Source organism: Prionailurus bengalensis, chromosome B4 (assembly GCF_016509475.1).
Source record: "Prionailurus bengalensis isolate Pbe53 chromosome B4, Fcat_Pben_1.1_paternal_pri, whole genome shotgun sequence".
NCBI classification, from domain to species: Eukaryota; Metazoa; Chordata; class Mammalia; order Carnivora; family Felidae; genus Prionailurus; species Prionailurus bengalensis.
Window position 1 is genome coordinate 77,289,075 of NC_057358.1, and position 18,844 is coordinate 77,307,918.

The 18,844-nt window shown below is 44.3% G+C and overlaps 3 protein-coding genes and 1 long non-coding RNA gene across 15 annotated transcripts in view; 3 read left to right on the forward strand and 1 right to left on the reverse strand.

Moving 5' to 3' along the window:
* Nucleotides 1–4,190, forward strand: part of DIP2B (disco interacting protein 2 homolog B) — a 225,686-nt gene extending 221,496 nt beyond the window's left edge. For all 7 annotated transcript variants that reach the window (XM_043563894.1, XM_043563893.1, XM_043563896.1 and 4 more), the window contains one exon: nt 50–4,190. In XM_043563894.1, the coding sequence (XP_043419829.1) occupies nt 50–302 (253 nt within the window). In that variant the 3' untranslated portion in view covers nt 303–4,190. The remainder of the gene's footprint in view (nt 1–49) is intronic.
* On the reverse strand, nt 2,552–18,559 carry LOC122473391. Its single transcript, XR_006294664.1, has 4 exons — nt 18,447–18,559; nt 9,011–9,098; nt 8,454–8,650; nt 2,552–3,197 (listed from the first exon to the last, which is right to left on the reverse strand). It is a non-coding gene; the product is annotated as an uncharacterized LOC122473391 (long non-coding RNA).
* On the forward strand, nt 6,903–7,938 carry LOC122473390 (proteasome subunit alpha type-6-like). The gene is given in 2 exon segments (XM_043563905.1): nt 6,903–7,637; nt 7,640–7,938. Coding segments are annotated over 2 exon segments (753 nt in total). The 5' UTR covers nt 6,903–7,039; the 3' UTR covers nt 7,795–7,938.
* The window catches only part of ATF1 (activating transcription factor 1), a 79,394-nt gene continuing 78,987 nt past the window's right edge, over nt 18,438–18,844 (forward strand). For all 6 annotated transcript variants that reach the window (XR_006294662.1, XR_006294663.1, XM_043563901.1 and 3 more), the window contains exon 1: nt 18,438–18,550. The gene's annotated coding sequence lies outside the window, so the exon portion shown is untranslated. The remainder of the gene's footprint in view (nt 18,551–18,844) is intronic.

Genomic DNA, 18,844 nt, shown 5'->3' on the forward strand with positions numbered 1-18,844 from the left:
TGACTGGTAAATGGACTGACAGGTTAACTGAGTGTCATTGGAATTTCAGTGCCGTGTTCACGTGGACCAACTTGCTCGTGGTGGTCGTAGAACTGTGTGGCTCTGAACAGGAAGCCCTAGATCTGGTTCCTTTAGTGACAAATGTGGTCCTGGAAGAGCATTACCTCATCGTTGGCGTCGTGGTTGTGGTGGACCCAGGTGTTATCCCCATCAACTCCAGAGGAGAGAAGCAGAGGATGCACCTCCGGGACAGCTTCCTGGCTGACCAGTTAGACCCCATCTACGTGGCTTATAACATGTAACCCGCCTTGTGGGGCTTGCAGGGGGCCGTCCTGAAAAACCACAAGGACCAAAGACCGGCGACTAGGAGCAAGCTTTCAAATGATGTGAAATAAGCTGAGATGGTTACATTATACCCTTCATCTCATCCTGTGGGATTCCGCAGTCACAGGACACACAGGCAAGGGCAGTTGTGTGGTAGCAAATGAAAAAAATGTTAACAGCCCATTAGTCATGAGCTTTGACATAGCGTGAGCAGCACGTTACTAAAGCAATTACATGCATGTTGCATTTTTTTCATCTGTTGTAAATACTTGTATTTTTATCTAATGCTGTTTTAGAATTTTGTAAGGGAGTTTAAATGAATTCACACGAAGGGGGTAGTCGGAGTTCCACAGCTCCCCGCTCTGTACTGTATTCTGCTGTTTTACCGTAGCTGGACGTTCTGCGGGTTTTATTAACACGGATACTCAGCTTACTTTCCGCTGACCCATAAGCAAATCAGATATAACCCACTGAATATGAGAGTTACTCTATATATATACTTCTTGACAGGAAAACATTTTGACCAGTGTTTTAAACATGTAAATAAGAAGACACACACAATTCAGCTAAAAAAACTGACACATTGGCTTGTATAGTCCTAACAACTAAAGTAGAAACATTTCTCCTTGGAGAGCATCTCAATGTTCTCTTAATGCAGTGTAATTGAATAGGTAACTAAAAAGTGCAAATCGATCACAGGTTTTGCTGCACATTGTACTATGTCTGTTGGCTGATGTGTTTTATAAACTAAAGCTGCCTCTGTTTGTTTTCAAAGCTTGCATTCCCAGAATCGGCTTAAGCTTTTAAGAACTCAACCTGTTCCTACAAGCTGAAAATCTCAGTTTAAAAATCAAAATGTTAATGAAAAGGCTAAGCTTCATTAGATCCCACCCTATGCTAAGGAACCACGATAACTCACTGTGGCCCCCAGTGTTGAAACTGTGTTTCAAATTTCGAGTGACGATGTAAGAATTTAGGATTTCCTCTTTTTCCAGGCCCATTGTCAACTGCGTCTACAGTTTATACATGTAGCTTCTCTTTTCTGAAAACTGAAAAGCGTCCTCTGTTCTTCCAGTTCATGAGGGCAGGGATTTTAGGAACAAGAATGACAGGCTGGGAAGGCACTGGGATCGACAGTCACGTGAAACCGCAAAGGCGACATAACTCCGTATCTCAAAACTGACTGATTCGGGTTGCCAAGATAGCTAGGCTTACGCTGAAATAGGGGAAGTCTGATGTGTGCAAGAAACTCTTTTGAAATAACTGTGGTGCCCAGGCCAAGTGGACTGAGCATGGGACTGAATTTGGCCTCTGGCTCGGTTTCCTTTCTTTGGTCTGATACTTCATGTATTTGAATATAGTTGAATTTTATTATTTTTTTCTTACAGAAATATTTTTAAGAATTTAAAAAAAAAAAAGCTCCAAGTGAACAGAGTTAACTTGTTAAATCAGAATGGTTCTCTTTGACCCACTCTGGTCTATTGTGTAAATATTTATTTAGACTATTTTAATAATACATATTATTTACCCCACTGTAACATCATGTAAACTAAATATGTTTTTAAACAATTTTTAAGACTTGTAATTACCCTGAAAATAAGGTTTATAATGCAAAGCCCAGACCCTTCACCATGGTGGCACTCCCAGGGGCTGCCCTCAGTCTCGTGGCTCAAAGCCACTTTCTTGCCTCCCTTTTACACAAGCCTCTTTTCCTCCCAGTTCTTTCTCCACTGAGGGCAGACCCCAAGGCATGTTCCAGTTCCAGATCTCTTTTTTGACATTTTGGATGAAATTAGTTTACACATGACGGAAGAGGTTCTAAGATGTACCAAAAAAAGCACTTAACGCTGGGACAAGAAAGCCCAGTAGACTAGCTACGGTTCGGTTTGCGGAAAAAAAACAGCTCGCTTATTTGGAAAGTAATTTTCACCTAAAGTAGTTTTCAGGAACTCACTAAACAAAGCAGGGGATTTCTGAAGATTAAAGAGTTCTATCTCCGTAATCCACAAGTTCTAAGAGAAAAATAGGCAGAGTATTATCCTTTGGGTTGCTGTGAAAATTGTCACTATACAACTGTGGGTGTCTGCTAGAATTATAATGGGAGCCACGTCTGTCATTTTAAATGTTCTAGTAATCACGTTTTAAAAAGTAAAAGAAACCAGCGAAGTTGATTTTAATATATTTTTGTAACCCGGTATATCAAAAATAGTATACTCTCCATGTGGAATCAGTATGAAAAGTGAGATATTTTATTTTCTTTGTTTCCTATTAAGTCTTTGAAATCCAGTGTGTATTAAAAGCACATTTCAATTCGGACTACCCATACTTCCAGTTTTCGGTAGCCACATGCGGCCAGGGGCTACGATATTGGACAGAAGTGATCTGTACTCATTCTTTCAAATAAGATACTCCATTCCTCTCAGAGTATGGTCAACGCCCAGTTACTTAGAATCTGATTATCTGGATTTGTAGTTCCTCAGACCTCTGCTTTATCTCTAGTTTTTGCTCTCTGCCTTGTGGCTGCTTTATTGATCTTTTGCCTATCCCTCAAAGCCAGAATATGCTAGTGGAAGAAAGAAAGCTGAGCTGTGTCTTTGGGAACTTCATTAGTAACTGTGGTGAAGTGTCCTCGGGAAGGGGAAGAGAGTCCAGTCATTAGCCTAGAGGTGTTTGTGGGGTCATCTGCAGATTTAATGCCTGGTCTGTTACAGACTTGAATAAGAAAACTCCCTCTTGAAGACGCAATGCTTGTGCTCTTTCCACGTCAAGTAGAACCTTTGTGGTAGAAGGTCTTAGGACAGACCCAAAAGGCCATTATTGATAGAAACAGCCTAGCCAAAACTCTGGAACACATTCTGTCTGGGTGTTTACTCCTGTGAAAAAGAAAACTAGATTAATAGCAAGGCCCATTCCAGTTAAGAGAAATCCATTCATCTGAAAGCCTTTGAACCTCTTTCTGCCTCTCAGCAGAAGTAATTGAGGTAGATCAGGAAGGGGCTGCCTCAGGAAAATTCCTAAGCCCAAGGGATTCTTAGAGCTGCACAAATGTCATCTCCTGCATCAGTGAGACCCTGGGAATGACCGGCATGCCAGCGGGCATCAGTGTGAATCCACAGCCTTTATTTACTTCCTGCCTCACAAAGGGCCCCCGTCCAGACCGCCACAACCACCAAGTCCTTTCCTCCTGAAGTTGTGCTGCCTCAGGCTGTTTAGGGACCATTGCCTGTCTGTTGGTAATCCGAGTGTTTCTCCTGTCTTTAGTCCCTGAGCAGTGCTTGCTTAATGCTTTTGTTGAATCAACAAAGGGCCTGAGGCCTTAGGTTTTTTGTTAAGGTCTCTGCCCCAGGCATGGTGCTCAATATCTTGGCCAAATAAATTACTTTCCTTGAATACGCAGCAATCTTTTAGACTAAAGCAATGAGGAGTTATCACCTCACCCTCAAACTCCAACATGACCTATGCCTTAGTGTTGTTGTTTTCGTTGTCTGCTCTGATGTAAAAGCAAGAGTATTTGGAGCAAGAAGCTGCACTACTCCAGATACACAATAGGCCTTTTCTTTATCATTCATAATAACATTTCCGGTTTAGGTATATGTAGATGGGCCATGTTATTTGTCCACAGGAAGAGAGTGTAAAGATATGAGAATAATTTTTTAGTCCTAAATGATGTTTTGTTTACTTTCTGTCAAGGTATTTACCAGTGTCAAATTCAAACTATAGTACTGTGTAATTATGTATAAAGTTTTTTTATTTATTTGAAATTAGACTAGATATACATTTTTAAATTTAACATCTGGCTGGACAGTGTTCTATTAACTCATTGAATGTGTTTCCTTTGTCTTGTGTTAATAAATATTGATGCCTGATTGTGTTTAATGCTTCACACATTGGGAGGATGGATAAATTGGAATTGATACATCTTAAATTTAACTTCAGGTAGCAAAACCACAGAGAGCTGGAGTGGTCTAAGGAAAATGAACACAGAGATCCAAAGTTACTGCAAATCACTGCTGTTACCGGAAGACAGATCAAGGAACAAAAGGGAGTCATTTTGAAAAAAACTAAGAAGCCTTTTTCAGGAAAAACGAAAGTTTAGTTTTCCTCCTACCCATGTGGCATTTGGTTAGTTTTAAACTATGGATCATAAATTGTATTTTTTTTTTCCTCATGTGTGATTGGGCTGGATTTCAGCCTTTACTAAAGCAGTAAGTCATTTGCTCTTCATTTCTTGGTTTCAAGAAACTTGATAGGAGCCCATCAAATTGTGCATGTTCTCCAACGCTAAAACTGGTCCTTGAACGATTATCCAAGCTGTTTAGGCAGCTGGGAACATTCTTTCACCTAACATACGTTTATTGAAGGCCTACCCATTAGGCCCAAGGCACTGCAATAAGAACCAAAGTTAGAGAAAATTAAGTCCCTGCTTTGGAGGGGATACAGGAAAACAGTACAGTATATTAAGGGTTATGAGTAGAGGTGGACAGTGGGAACAGGTAGGACAGGCACCCAACCCAATGATGAGGGAGAATAATGAGGAATATACATGCTGACGGAGGTAACCCCTGAACTGAGTTTTGAAGGATGAGACAGCCAGATAAAGACAACAAAGCAGAAAGGCAGAGTTGCGTTCTCTGGGAGCTACAATTCGTTATTAGGATGGAGGGTTTGACGGGGGGAAAGTTACAGATCGTTATCCATGGGGGCTTGATCCAAGGCTAGATCACCAAGGGCCTTGGGTATCATGCTAGGAACTTTGGACTTTTATCCAGGGAGTTAAAGAGCGCCAGTGAGGGATTGATAGCAAGGGGATAACATGCTCAGATTTGCAACCTAGAAAATTATGCTGGTGGGTGGTCATGTAGAAAATGGATTCATGTGCGCAGGGAAAGCCAGGTAAGACCCAAGGCGGGGAGACCAGTCAGGAGGCCTTTGCGGGAACTGCGGTGATCGAGCCAGAGGACTTCAATGAAGGCGGTGACGGGACGGAGACAAGAGGCAACACATGCAAACTTGGGAGACGGTAAGATTTCAACTGCTGGGCATTTCAGGTAAGGAAGGAGGAATCCAAAACAACTTCTGGGTTTCTGACTTGGGGAGTCAGGTAGATGTGGGGCCATTTACCAAGGTAGGGAACAAAAGGGAAGGAATAGATGTCGGGAAAAAGACGGTGCTCCATTTTGGTCATATTCGTTTGAGGGTCTGTGGCACATGCAAGCGGAGAGGTCCAACAGGCAGCTGAACATGAGGTCTCTGCCTCAGGAGAGCTGTGACCATGAACTAGATATTTGGGAGACATCCGTTTAAAAGTGGTAGTTGAAGCCGGGGAAGTGGATGGTATTGCCAAGAAAGATCATGTGGAGGGAGAAAAGGGTTGGTAATGCAGCTATGGGAAACAACAACTACGAAGATGGGCGGAGGAAGAAGGGAGAGCCAATCTCTGGAGAGGTAGCAAAACCAAGAAAGAACATGGGCAAAGAAGTCGTAGGGAAGAGTTTTAAAGAGGGAGTGGTCAGCAATGCCAAAAGCTACAACGAGGCTGAGTAAAACCTGAATTGACTAGCATGTGCTCTATCTGGCAACGGAGCAGTCCTCGGTGACCTTGGTCTTCGAAGTTTCACTTGCCGCCGTGGGGGGCAGAAGCCAGAAAACTGGTTCAGGAGAGGAGGGAAGTGTGACTGAACGAAGGCTACTCTTCCCAGAAGTTTCTGCCCACAGGAAGGAAAGAGGGAACAGTAGTTCAAAGAGGTGTGTAGGAGTCACGGGAGGCTGTTTTAAAAAAGATGGAGGAGAGGAGCCTGGGTGGCTCAGTCGGTTGAGCGTCCGACTTCAGCTCAGGTCACGATCTCGTGGTCCATGAGTTCGAGCCCCGCGTCGGGCTCTGGGCTGATGGCTCAGAGCCTGGGGCCTGCTTCTGATTCTGTGTCTCCCTCTCTCTCTGCCCCTCCCCCGTTCATGCTCTGTCTCAAAAATAAAGAAATGTTAAAAAAAAAAAATTTTTTTTAAAGATGGAGGAAATAAAATATTCCTGCATCAGGGGAAAAGAGTCAGTAGAAAGGGAAAAGTTCCAAATACTGCAATGAAGGATAAGACAAAGCAAGGCCATTGAGGAAGCAGGAGGGGCAGGGATTCAGAGTATGGGTAGAAGGATTAGCCTTTGAGGGGAGGAAGCATTTCCCACCCCCCTACAAGGGTAGAGGCAAGATTCTGATAGTAGGAAGTTGATAGAGGTCTAATGACCTCATTCACTTCTCTGAATCTCCGTTCTCAACCTATGAAGGTGAACACTCCTTTCTGAGATCATTTCTATGAATAAGTATGACACAGCTGACAACACAACATGGAATCTGCAAATAATGGGAATTCCTAAGAAGCAGATCTAAGGGAAATTTATATTAACTCCATTTATTAAGAAACAAACACTAAGTTGTATTCAACTAAACAAAGGAAAAGACCCTCTAAGATGGAAGGAAATAAGGAGGAAAACAAATTAATAAATAGAAAACAAGGGAAATATACGGTTCAAGAATTTGATTTCTTAAAAATAACCTAATAAAATGTCAATAATATTTGCACACACACAACTAGTAGGAAACAAAAAATATAACTACAACTCTGGTATTTTTTTTTAATCTTAAGGGATTATTATAATTTGGCCGTAAACTTGAATTTTAAATGAAATGGATCATTTTCGGGGGACTCAGAGACAGTGCTTGAAATGGCGGGTGCGCCAACATATCCCGTGGTTCCAGCGCTGGGTTTGATCGCCACGTTACCATTTTTTTCACCCGAGGGCCGGCTCTACCAAGTAGAATATGCTTTTAAGGCTATTAACCAGGGTGGCCTTACATCAGTAGCTGTCAGAGGGAAAGACCGGGCAGTAATTGCCACACAGAAGAAAGTACCTGACAAATTATTGGATCCTAGCACAGTGACTCACTTCTTCAAGATCACTGAAAACATTGGCTGTGTGATGACAGGAATGACAGCGGACAGCAGATCCCAGGTACAGAGGGCACGCTATGAGGCAGCTAATTGGAAGTACAAGTATGGCTATGAGATGCCTGTGGACACGCTGTGCCAAAGAATTGCTGCTGTTTCTCAGGTCTACACACAGAATGCTGAAATGAGGCCTCTTGGTGGTTGTATGATTTTAATTGGTGTAGATGAAGAACAAGACCCTCAGGTGTACAAGTGTGATCCTGCGGGTTACTACTGTGGGTTTAAAGCCACTGCAGCAGGAGTTAAACAAACTGAATCAACCAGCTTCCTTGAAAAAAGAGTCAACAAGAAATTTGATTGGACATTTGAACACAGTGGAAAACTACAATTACACGCCTGTCTACTGGTCTATCAATTGATTGCAAACCTTCAGAAATAGAAGTCGGAGTGGTGACAGTTGAAAATCCTAAATTCAGGATTCTTACAGCAGAGATTGATACTCACCTTGTTGCTCTAGCAGAAGGAGACTAAACATTGTATGTAGTTAGTTTACCAAATCCATGACGCCGCTTGCCTGTGTGTTTGGTAACAACAGACCAACATTATGGAGGCCCCTGGATTGAAAAAGGAACCTCTCCCACTCCTCCCGCCACTGAAGTGGTTAGGACTCTGTATGAATAAAAAAAAAATAAAAAATAAATAGTGCTTTTGGACAAAAAAAAAAAATGGATACTTTTCTATAAACTATAGAAAATTCATTCAAGAATAAGAGAATCTGAATTTTAACAAATTCACAAGGCAGAGAATCCCTGTTTCACATAGAAAAAGCCATCCCGACTCCTCTTGATACCAAAACCAGACTAAGGCAGTTTTCAAATAAATCAGTCTCACCCATGAAAAGATGAAAATTATAAATAAAATCTGTTTCGGTCGCTGTGTAATACACCACTCCAATTCAGTGGCCTAAAACAGTGATACCTATATACTCTATGCATCAGGAACTGGGCAAAGTATAGCAGGAATGACATCTCAACTCCAAAATGTCTGGGCTTGGCTGCAAAAGCTCCAATGTCTGGAGGTGATTGGAACAGCCTGGGGCTGGAATCATCCAGGCATCCTTACTCACATCTGAAGCCCAGGCTCTGATAACGAAGACTAGGCTCAGCTGGACTGTTGCCCAAAGCACTTACTTCAGTGTAGCCTCTCCTCCTAGCTTGGGATTCTCGGAGCAAGCAGCTGGATTCTCAAAGGAGACATCAGGGGCAAGAGCAGGTTAGGCTGTAAACTTCTCATCCACTCTTGGAGGTCATACACCACTTTGGCTGCATTCCACTGCCCAGCCCAGATTCAAGGGAGAGGACTCTACGTCTTGAGAGGCAAAGTCACACTGTAAAAAAAGCACGTGGGTTAGGAGAGACTTCGGTGGACGCATGTGAAGACAACTGCATTGGAAAAACAATATTCCACCCCAGCAAGCGAAACCCAGTAGTGGGTAAGAAATAACAGATGGGTTTTGAAGAGGGTCAGAACAGGGATAGTTCAATATTAGAAAAATCCTATTTATAGAAGAAATCTTAGCAACAGCTTAAAGGTGAAAACTCTATGACCATCTCTCTCAATAGATTGAGATAAACACGATAAACGTCAACGTTGACAAATGAAAAAAAAATCCAACAAGGAAGGAATAGGAGACTTCTTAAAGTGATAGAACATCTATCAGAAACCTATAGTTAAAAAGAATACTTACCGATGGCACTTCAGAAGCACTACTATGAAAGGCAAAATTGTGATGAGGATGCTCACTTTCCACTCAGCCGTTGCACTTGAGATTATGGCTACCGTAATTAGGGAGAAAGAAATGAGCTATATGAATGGGATATAAAGGAAAAAAAAAACATTTGGAGATGATACGCTAGTCTATGTAGAAAATATAAGAGGATCTACGCATTTTTAAACAGAGGAGTTTTTTGGTTTTTTTTTTTTTTTTTTTTTTTTGAGACAGAGAGAGACAGAGCATGAACGGGGGAGGGGCAGAGAGAGAGGGAGACACAGAATCGGAAGCAGGCTCCAGGCTCTGAGCCATCAGCCCAGAGCCCGACGCGGGGCTCAAACTCACGGACCGCGAGATCGTGACCTGAGCTGAAGTCGGATGCTTAACCGACTGAGCCACCCAGGCGCCCCTAAACAAAGGAGTTTATAAGATTGCTGAATACACGGTAAACATAAAAATCAATAGCATGAGTCTCCATAATAGTGGAATAATTTAGTCAGAGTAATCCTCCCATAGATGGAATTTTTGAAATTTGAAAAAAACATATACATATATGTATATATATTTTTAAACCTATTTGAAGGCACTGGGAAATGACCACAAGGAGACAGAAATGGGAGAGTACTTCTGAAAGATGAAATGCAATAGGTAACATTTGTGTGTTTGTGATTTTTCTGAGGACATTGCCATAATTCCAAGGAACTTGACTGATAACCACTGCCTACTGGCTTAAGGTGTAAAAGGATAGAGTTCCATGTTGTCAGGGAAGTCAGAGTAGTTAGGTGGGAAATCTGTGAAGGGAGAGAGCCCCAGAAGGTAGGAGTCCTCAAATCTGCATATAAGATGTGTCAAAATCTTTGGCTGATGACTAAACTAAATTATATGGAGAAAAATCCAGAGTTCCGGGGTGGGGGTGGGGGGTGCGGGGGGAGGAAAACAAAAAAGCAGCTAGAAATGGAAAGAGGCAGGAATTTCGGCCGTTGTCCATGACAGAGGAAAAAGATTGGAAATTAAGTCCTCTCAAATTAACTGCCTTCTGAAATAAAAATCACTCTGTAAAGCAACATAATTCATTCCAGTAATAAAACTATTAGAAGGGTGAATAAACAGAAAAGGATGCCCTATACTTAAGAAAATCAGTCAATAGATACCAACCGTAATTAGCAGTCAAAAGGTGTCACAATTAGCAGTCAAAAGGCTTAAATCAGCTATTACATATATATCGAGACTTAAAGGGAAACGTAGGGTCACCTGGCAGGCTCAGTGGGTAGCACATGCAACTCTTGACCTCGGGGTTGCAAGTTTGAGCCCCAGGCTGGGTGTAGAGATTACTTTTTAATTTTTTTTTTCAACGTTTATTTTTATTTTGGGGACAGAGAGAGACAGAGCATGAACGGGGGAGGGGCAGAGAGAGAGGGAGACACAGAGTCGGAAACAGGCTCCAGGCTCCGAGCCATCAGCCCAGAGCCCGACTCGGGGCTCGAACTCACGGACCGCGAGATAGTGACCTGGCTGAAGTCGGACGCTTAACCGACTGCGCCACCCAGGCGCCCCTAAAAAAGAAATTTAAAAATCAATTCTAGGGGCTCAGTCAGTTAAGTGTTGGCATCTTGGTTTTGGCCCAGGACATGACCTCCCAGTTTTGTCAGTTCGAGCCCCGCATCAGGCTCTGTGCTGACGGCTCAGAGCCTGAAGCCTGCTTCAGATTCTGTCTCCCTCTCTCTCTGCCCCTCCCCTGCTCACACTGTCTCTGCCTCTCTCAAACTAAATAAACTTTACATACATACATACATACCAATTCTATTTGGGGCACCCAGTTGGCTCAGTTGGTTAAGCATCGGACTCTTGGTTTTGTCTCAGGTCATGATCTAGCGGTTTTGTGAGTTCAAGCCCCCTGTCGGACTCTGTGCTAACAGCTCAGGGCCTGGAGCCTGCTTGGGATTCTCCGTCTTTCCCTGTCTCTGCCCCTCCCCTGCTTGCACTGTCTCTGTCTTTCTCAAACTAACTAAATAAACCATAAATAAACAAATAAGTAAATAAATAAATAAATAAATAAATAGATAAATACAAATCAATTCTATTTGGGGTGCCCAGGTGGCTCAGTTGGTTAAACATTGGATTCTTGATTTTGGCTTGGGTCATGATCTCACGGTAAGTGAGTTTGAGCCCCACGTTGGGCTCTGTGCTAACAGTGTGGAGACTGCTTGGGATTCTCTGTCTCTCCCTCTCTCTGTGTCCCTCCCCCACTCGTGCTGTGTCTCTCAAAGTAAATCAACTGTAAAAAATTAAAAAACTTTAAAACCAATTCTATTTAACATAACATCAAAAGGAATAAAATACATCATAACTTAATGAAAGTACCAACTTGCATACTGAAAACTACAAAATCATTGAAAGAAACTAGAGAAGATCTAAAATGGAAAGTCATCCCCATGTTCATGGATTGGAAACTTTTAAATTGTTAGGATGGCAATTCTCCACAGATTGATCTAGAGATTCAACACAATCTCTATCCAAACCCCAGATGCCTATTTTGCAGAAGGGGATACGCTGATCCTAAAATTCATATGGAAGTGCAAGGGATTCAGAAAACTCAAAACAATTTTGAAAAAGAGCAAAGTTGGAGTACTCACACTTCCATATTTCAAAACCTACTATGAAGCTAGGGTACCGGCCAAAGGATAGACCTATCAATCAATGGAATCGAACCAAAAGTCCAGAAACGGAGAAGCCTCTGGACCTGACCCAGCCAGATAATAAATCAATAACAGTATTAATGTTGCATCTCAGGGGGGAGTGGGGAGATGAGTGCCACCTGTAAGTGTGTCAGGATTCAGAGGTAATGGTCCCTGGTCTGGTATATACCAGTCTGGTTCTACAGACTCCTGGAGGATGGCAGTTTACCAGGCCAAGCTTAATCAAACAGTAGCCTCAGCTGTAGCCGTTGTACCCAGTCTGATACCTTTGCTAGATCAGATGAATATGGTCTCAGGTACACGGTATGTAGCCATTGACTGACAAATATGTCCTTTTCTATTCCAGTCCAGTCTCCTCACTAGGAAAAAAATCGTAACAATGCGTGACGATGGATGCTAACTATTGTGACTTACTGTGGTGATTGTTTTGCAATACATACATATCAAATCATGATGTTGTACATCTGAAACTAATATAATTTTACATGGCAATTATATCTTGGTGTTTTAAAAGTTAAAAAAAAAACTTTTTAACGTTTGTTCATTATTGAAAGATAAGAGAGAGACAGAGCATGAGCAGGGGAGGGGCAGAGAGAGAGGGAGACACAGAATGGGAAGCAGGCTCCAGGCTCCGAGCTGTCAACACAGAGCCCGACACGGGGCTCAAACTCACAAACTGTGAGATCATGAGCTGAGCTGAAGTCGGATGCCCAACCGACTGAGCCACCCAGGCGCCCCTTGGTGTTTTAAAAGTTTTTAGAAAGGGGAATCAGAAGGAGTTCACATTCATGTAGAAGGGATAAGAATATACAAGTATATTTTATCCCAGGGTTATGTTACATGACATTACTCTGAAACAGATGGAACAAGATGTAATTAGTACACTGAAGGTCTTGGTAAACTGCAGGAGATCCCGAGGATGGGAAATTAAACTATGAAGAGTCAGAGGTCTAGCAATCAGGGGCACGCTGACGTATCTCCTGACATAGAAACAAATTACTGAGGCACCTGGCTGACTCAGTCAATAGAGCACGCACTTCTTGATCTCAGGGGCATGAGTTCAAGTCCCATGTTGGGCATAGCTTACTTAAAACAACAACAACAACAACAACAACAACAACAACAGCAGCAAATGAATGGATCTTATGTGCCCTTTCTCAAAGAAGGAAACATGGCCCTGGCTAGGCCTCTTCAGGTGGTGGAGACATACATGCCATCCCTGGTAATACTGCTGTGCACAATATATCAGGTGACAGCTTTAAGTATATAGCTTTGGAGCTGATGATATGGCAGACCAATGGTGGTGAAGGCGACAGTCGTGGAAAAAGAAATGGTGCGTAGTTGATGGCGAGATCCAGTGGAAACTCTGGAGCAAGAACATGCCAGTTGTAGTGGAGTGTGCTACTAGGCCATGATAAGAGATGGAAAACCTGCCCGGGGGCACCAGGTGACCACGCGTCTGGAACTGTCCATCACTGACTGGATTCTGTCAGACACAGCAAGTCATAAAGTCAGATGGGCCCAGCACCAATCCATCATAAGAAGGAAATGTCACACGTGATATCAAGCCTAAGCAGGATCAGAGGACACAAGCCATCTGCAGGAGCAGGCGCCCCAGAAACCCACGTTTCACACTACAGTTGCACCTACCTATGGCTGTAATGGAGCCTGGGGGGAAGAGTATAAATTTGATCTATGGTGGGTGATGGCCATTCTGTTGCAAGGGAAATGTATCTAATGGGCAGATTTTAAAATGATCACCCATTCTGTGTACTATGTGAGAATATAAATGGACTCATGGTCAGTGGCAAATGGCCTGGCCAGTCGGTCAGTGTCTCGAAAGGAAAAAGACTGGAAGACTGGATACAATAAGGTCTGGGGTAGAGGTCTCTGCATCACATGTCAACGCCCACTAAAAAGCATCCACCGTGGGCAAGACACTGAACGTCCAAATAAACACATTACCTGGCCAGTTGATGTCAGCCAGCCACTGAGCATGTCAGAATCGGCACAACGGGCATATGTATGGAGTAGCCACAGTGGCAGAGGTGGAGACTATATTGGGGCCCAGTGGTATGGACTCCCACTTACCAAAGCCTATTTAGCTACTGCTGTCTCTGAATCTTCAACTAAACATTGACACGCACCAATACTGAAATAATAGGACACTATTTCTTCAGGAGTTGATAACACTAGGCTTCTTCCATCCTAGAAGGGCCAGGGATTTGTTCTCAAATGAACACATTTTTCTGAGGGGGGGTTAAGATATGACTCATAGCACCACTTGGTGTCACTACCAAGGGGCTTACAAAGGCTCATGACGCAGGCTGCTGTGACCGACATAAAGAAGGCTCCTCCAATAAGCTGAACTTCAGTTCCAAGCTGACTTGCTGCAACTGGTTAGTAATAATCTTGAAGGTGAATAGTTTGCTTATACAATCCAACTACACAACAATAACCAATTCTTAGCCGTTATAAGCTTTTACTAGTGGCACCAGCTAGGAGGCCATCACAATACATAATGCAAGACGTAATGACGGCATGGACTAAGGTGATGGGGTGCAGAGAAGGGGACGAAGTCACAAGGAAATTATTTCTCTTGCACCCAGGTGTATTAGATAGGACTCTAGAAAGAACAGCAACCAAAGTAAACTAGCTTAAATAGAAAAGTGCTATTTATTTCAAGGACAAAGGATGGCTTGTGGAACCTAAGGGCTTTGGCAGGCAGCTGTATCTCAGGCAAGTTCTAGAACTGGGGCCTAGAAAGCCACTGGTTCGCTCTCTTAGCTCTGCATTGTTCACAGATGGAAGAGGCTCATTACAGAGCTCCCAAGCATTAGGTCCATTTATCTAGAGAAAGATGAATTTTTGGCCAAAGACAAATTCCACAGGGGAGACTCTGATGGCCAGCTTGGGTCAGGTGCCCATTATTGGTAAGATAGATTTGACTGTGAGAAGTTTCCATAAAAAGTAAGAGGGATAGTTGTCCACCACTCTCAGGGCTCATAGACTAGTTCTAGATGTTCAGTTCAAGCACAGTTAACATGAAGCAGCAAACAGTTTCAGGGCTGATTTATCTGAAATAGTATGGTTGTAGGAACTACAACCCCCTGCAGGGGGTTAGGTTTTCCTGTGTGTTTAGCCTTGAGTATTGAAAAAGGACAAAACACAAAAGAAGACAAACACAAACCTATTGCTTAGACCATAAAGCCTACATCTACTAGCTTTTGTAATTTCTGCCTTTTGAGAGGTGGATTGTTCCAAATGCTGTTTCATGGCTCTCAAGTCCTCTACTCCAGCTCCATCCTTTTGCTAACCAATGAAGCTTCTCAAGGTGTGTGTCCCCTTAATGGTTTTTAACTAAATTTCCATAGTTACACTGCAGCATTTTCCATATTAATATCCAACATTTATTTAGTGTTTCCTGTGTGCCCGGAGTGGCTCTAATTTTACATGTATTAAACTCATTTAATCTACAAAACTTTACAGGACAGGTAGTATTACTTAAACCCATCTCCTTTAATATAATGTCTCTCCCTTTTAATAGAAAACAGTGCACCAGAAGAGCCGAAGAGGTGCCACCACTGGCTTGACCAGTTTATGTAAAAATTTTTAATTTTATGGGGCGCCTGGGTGGCTCAGTCGATCGAGCGAGCAACTTCAGCTCAGGTCACGATCTCATGGTCTGTGAGTTTGAGCCCCGAATCAGGCTCTGTGCTGACAGCTTGGGGCCTAGAGCCTGCTTTGGATTCTGTATCTCCCTCTCTGCCCCTCCCCTGCTCATGCCCTGTCTCTCTCTGTCTCAAAAATAAATAAAAACACTAAAAAAAAAAAAAAAAAATTAAACTGCGGGGCGCCTGGGTGGCGCAGTCGGTTAAGCGTCCGACTTCAGCCAGGTCACGATCTCGCGGTCCGGGAGTTCGAGCCCCGCGTCGGGCTCTGGGCTGATGGCTCGGAACCTGGAGCCTGTTTCCGATTCTGTGTCTCTCTCTCTGCCCCTCCCCTGTTCATGCTCTGTCTCTCTCTGTCCCAAAAATAAATAAACGTTGAAAAAAAAAATTAAAAAAAAAATTAAACTGCAACCCCACATTCAAAAAAAAATTTTTTTTTTAATTTTTTTTTTCAACGTTTATTTATTTTTGGGACAGAGAGAGACAGAGCATGAACGGGGGAGGGGCAGAGAGAGAGAGAGGGAGACACAGAATCGGAAACAGGCTCCAGGCTCCGAGCCATCAGCCCAGAGCCTGACGCGGGGCTCGAACTCACAGACCGCGAGATCGTGACCTGGCTGAAGTCGGACGCTTAACCGACTGCGCCACCCAGGCGCCCCTCAAAAAAATTTTTTAACATTTTCCTTTTTGAGAGAGAGAGAGACAGAGTGTAAGCCAGGGAGGGGCAGAGAGAGGAGACACAGAATGTGAAGCAGGCTCCAGGCTCTGAGCTGTCAGCACAGAGCCTGATGTGGGGCTCCAACTCACAAACTGTGAGATCATGAACCTGAGCTGAAGTGGGACGCTTAACTGACTGAGGCACCCAGGCACCCCTGACCAGTTTATTTTGGACAATTGCCTTTGGCTCTTGAGTGTTAGGTTATTTCATTTCACTTTACTTCCTGACTTCTAAAGTCAAAGACCTGTCCATCTGGTTTATAAATTCTTACTACTCAGTACTGTGTGTGGCGTAACCAAGCCTTCTTTTTTTCTTCATCTGCAGTTATTTCTCAAAGTTCAGAGCAGTGGTAGGTACAGCAGGTGGCACTTCCGTGAGAAACAAGTGTGGTGGAAATACTTGTGAGCGGCACGTTGCACAACATAGTATCTAAGCTTAAGATGCTTTACAAGTGGAAGAGGAGCTGAAGTGGATCAGTCCATCCATGCACAGTTCGAAGGTTTGTGTACAACTTAGTTTGTTTTTATGGTAACATTTTTTCAGTCCATCCACCCCCTTTTGCCAATCAGCATTTGTTAGGCATTCTGAGTTCAAAGGAAGAAACAGCCAACACAAAAAGAACAGTAAACTTACAGCCAGCTTTCTAGACTTTAATATTCTGGATTCAAGAATGACGGGCGCTGGGTTTTGTTAATCAGGAAAGGCTGATGTCTGAGAACCTCTTCATGGTTCCTTACTTTTACAGGACACTTTGCTTTTCTATGGGAGATGACCTTTTGCTTCTTTGAACAATTCTGGAACAAGGCTTGAATATTATATTTTCCCCAATTTTGATAACAGGAAGATAAGCTTAGAGAGATTTGGGTAATTTGCCTAATCAAAAATCTAAAATAAGGGCAGACACCTGTTTTTGGTAGGCAACAATGTTTGCTGAATGAAAGGCATTAGCGAAACGTTAGTGAACTCTTTGAAGTGTCTGGCAGAGTAACTCTCGAGTTTTAAATCACATTATCTAGTCTTGAAGGTCAAAACCAGGACGGGCTCTATCCACTAAATCAGTTTCCTACTAGATCTCACACTAGTAAAACTCCAGAACATCCCGGGACTTTTGTCAAGCACACACTAAAAGATGCATCATTTGTTGTCTGTTATCACAATAAAGCCATAAAGTAGTATTTTGCAAGGAAACGGATAAAGAGACAAATCAGAACAATGCATAATCCCTTCTCCAGAAAGGTAGAGACACACTTGAGAATATTTTTAAGTTTTTGTAATGCATTAAAACGACAGCGTAACATTTTACAACGCTCCCTTCTAACAGCTGGGGTAAATCCGTTTCAGGTGCCACGCGAAGTGGCGCTCAAAACACCCTGCCGGCATCGTGGGTGCGTGTGCAACCAGTCTTTGGAGAAAATTCTTTCGTATGGGATAAAGGATGCAGCTCAACACAATTGGGGTTAAAAAGAGTCCGGGGAGGGGCGCCTGGGTGGCTCAGTCCGTTAAGCGTCCGACTTCAGCTCAGGTCATGATCTCGCGGTTCGCGAGTTCGAGTCCCGCCTCGGGCTCTGGGCTGATGGCTCAGAGCCTGGAGCCTGCTTCCAATTCTGTGTCTCCCTCTCTCTCTGCCCCTCCCCCGTTCATGCTCTGTCTCTCTCTGTCTCAAAAATAGACGTTAAAAAAACAAAAACAAACAAACAAAAAAAAACAAAGAAAAAGAGTCCGGCTAAACTACGAGAAGATGAGGAGGGCAAACCTCCACGCGTCAAGTCACTTCTCTCTACAAGACCCGGACAGGTGAGGTGTGGATCAAGGCCAAGGACGACCGTTCGGGACCCGATCACCCAACCCAGACCAAGCAGCAGCTGAGCTCAGAACGACGCTTCGAATCGATGAGAGCGGCCTCGCACCGAGCGGCCTTCCGACGCCAGCAAGCTGTCGCCGGTCTCCGAAAACAGAGGTGAGGGAGGAATAAGGCAGACTTCCTGAAGGGAAAAACGACTCCGGGAAACCTTTGGCAACTATCACCGGAGTAGCACCTTCCGGAAGTGCGCCAGGCTTTCGGAAGAAACCCGGCACAAGATGGCGGCGCGTCACGTGAGCAACGCGGTGACGTAGGACGGCGGCCCGCGCGGAGGGACCGCCTTAACTTCACCCCCCCACGCTCAATTACTCAGTTTTGCCCCCCTCTCCTACCCCGCCCCCGGCCTGGTGTAGATCATGCCGCCAGTGGCGGCCCTGACTGCCGAGGAAACGGTAGCCTAGGACAGTTGGCTGTTAAGTGACACAGATTCTCCCCGCTCCGCCTAATCCCTGGGAGAGGCACATACCCCGCCGCGTGAGGGCGTGGAGAAGTGGGTAGAGAATTTCGGATCCACCTGGGAGGGGGGAGTGGAAGTTCCCGCCCCGGACAGCGGCGAGGCGGCAGCCACAGGTAAGCAGGGGGCGGGGGTGCGACGCGTTCCCGTGTCCCTGGGCAGCGGCAGGGCGCGGGGACTAGGCGTCGGAGGGGACGCCGCGTCGGGTCTTGCGCCGGGTGGGGGTCGCGCGCGGCGGCCGCGGTGGGGGAGGGGCGCGGAGGGCGCGCGGCGGAAGGGGGAGGGGCTGCCTGCTGTCCCCGCGCTGAGCGCGCTTCCGGTTCTCGTGCTCGCCCGGCTGTTTCCCCTTCAGTCGTCAGTCTCCCTTTGGCCCCCACCCCTCAACCAAAATAAAACCGGAGACCTCCGGC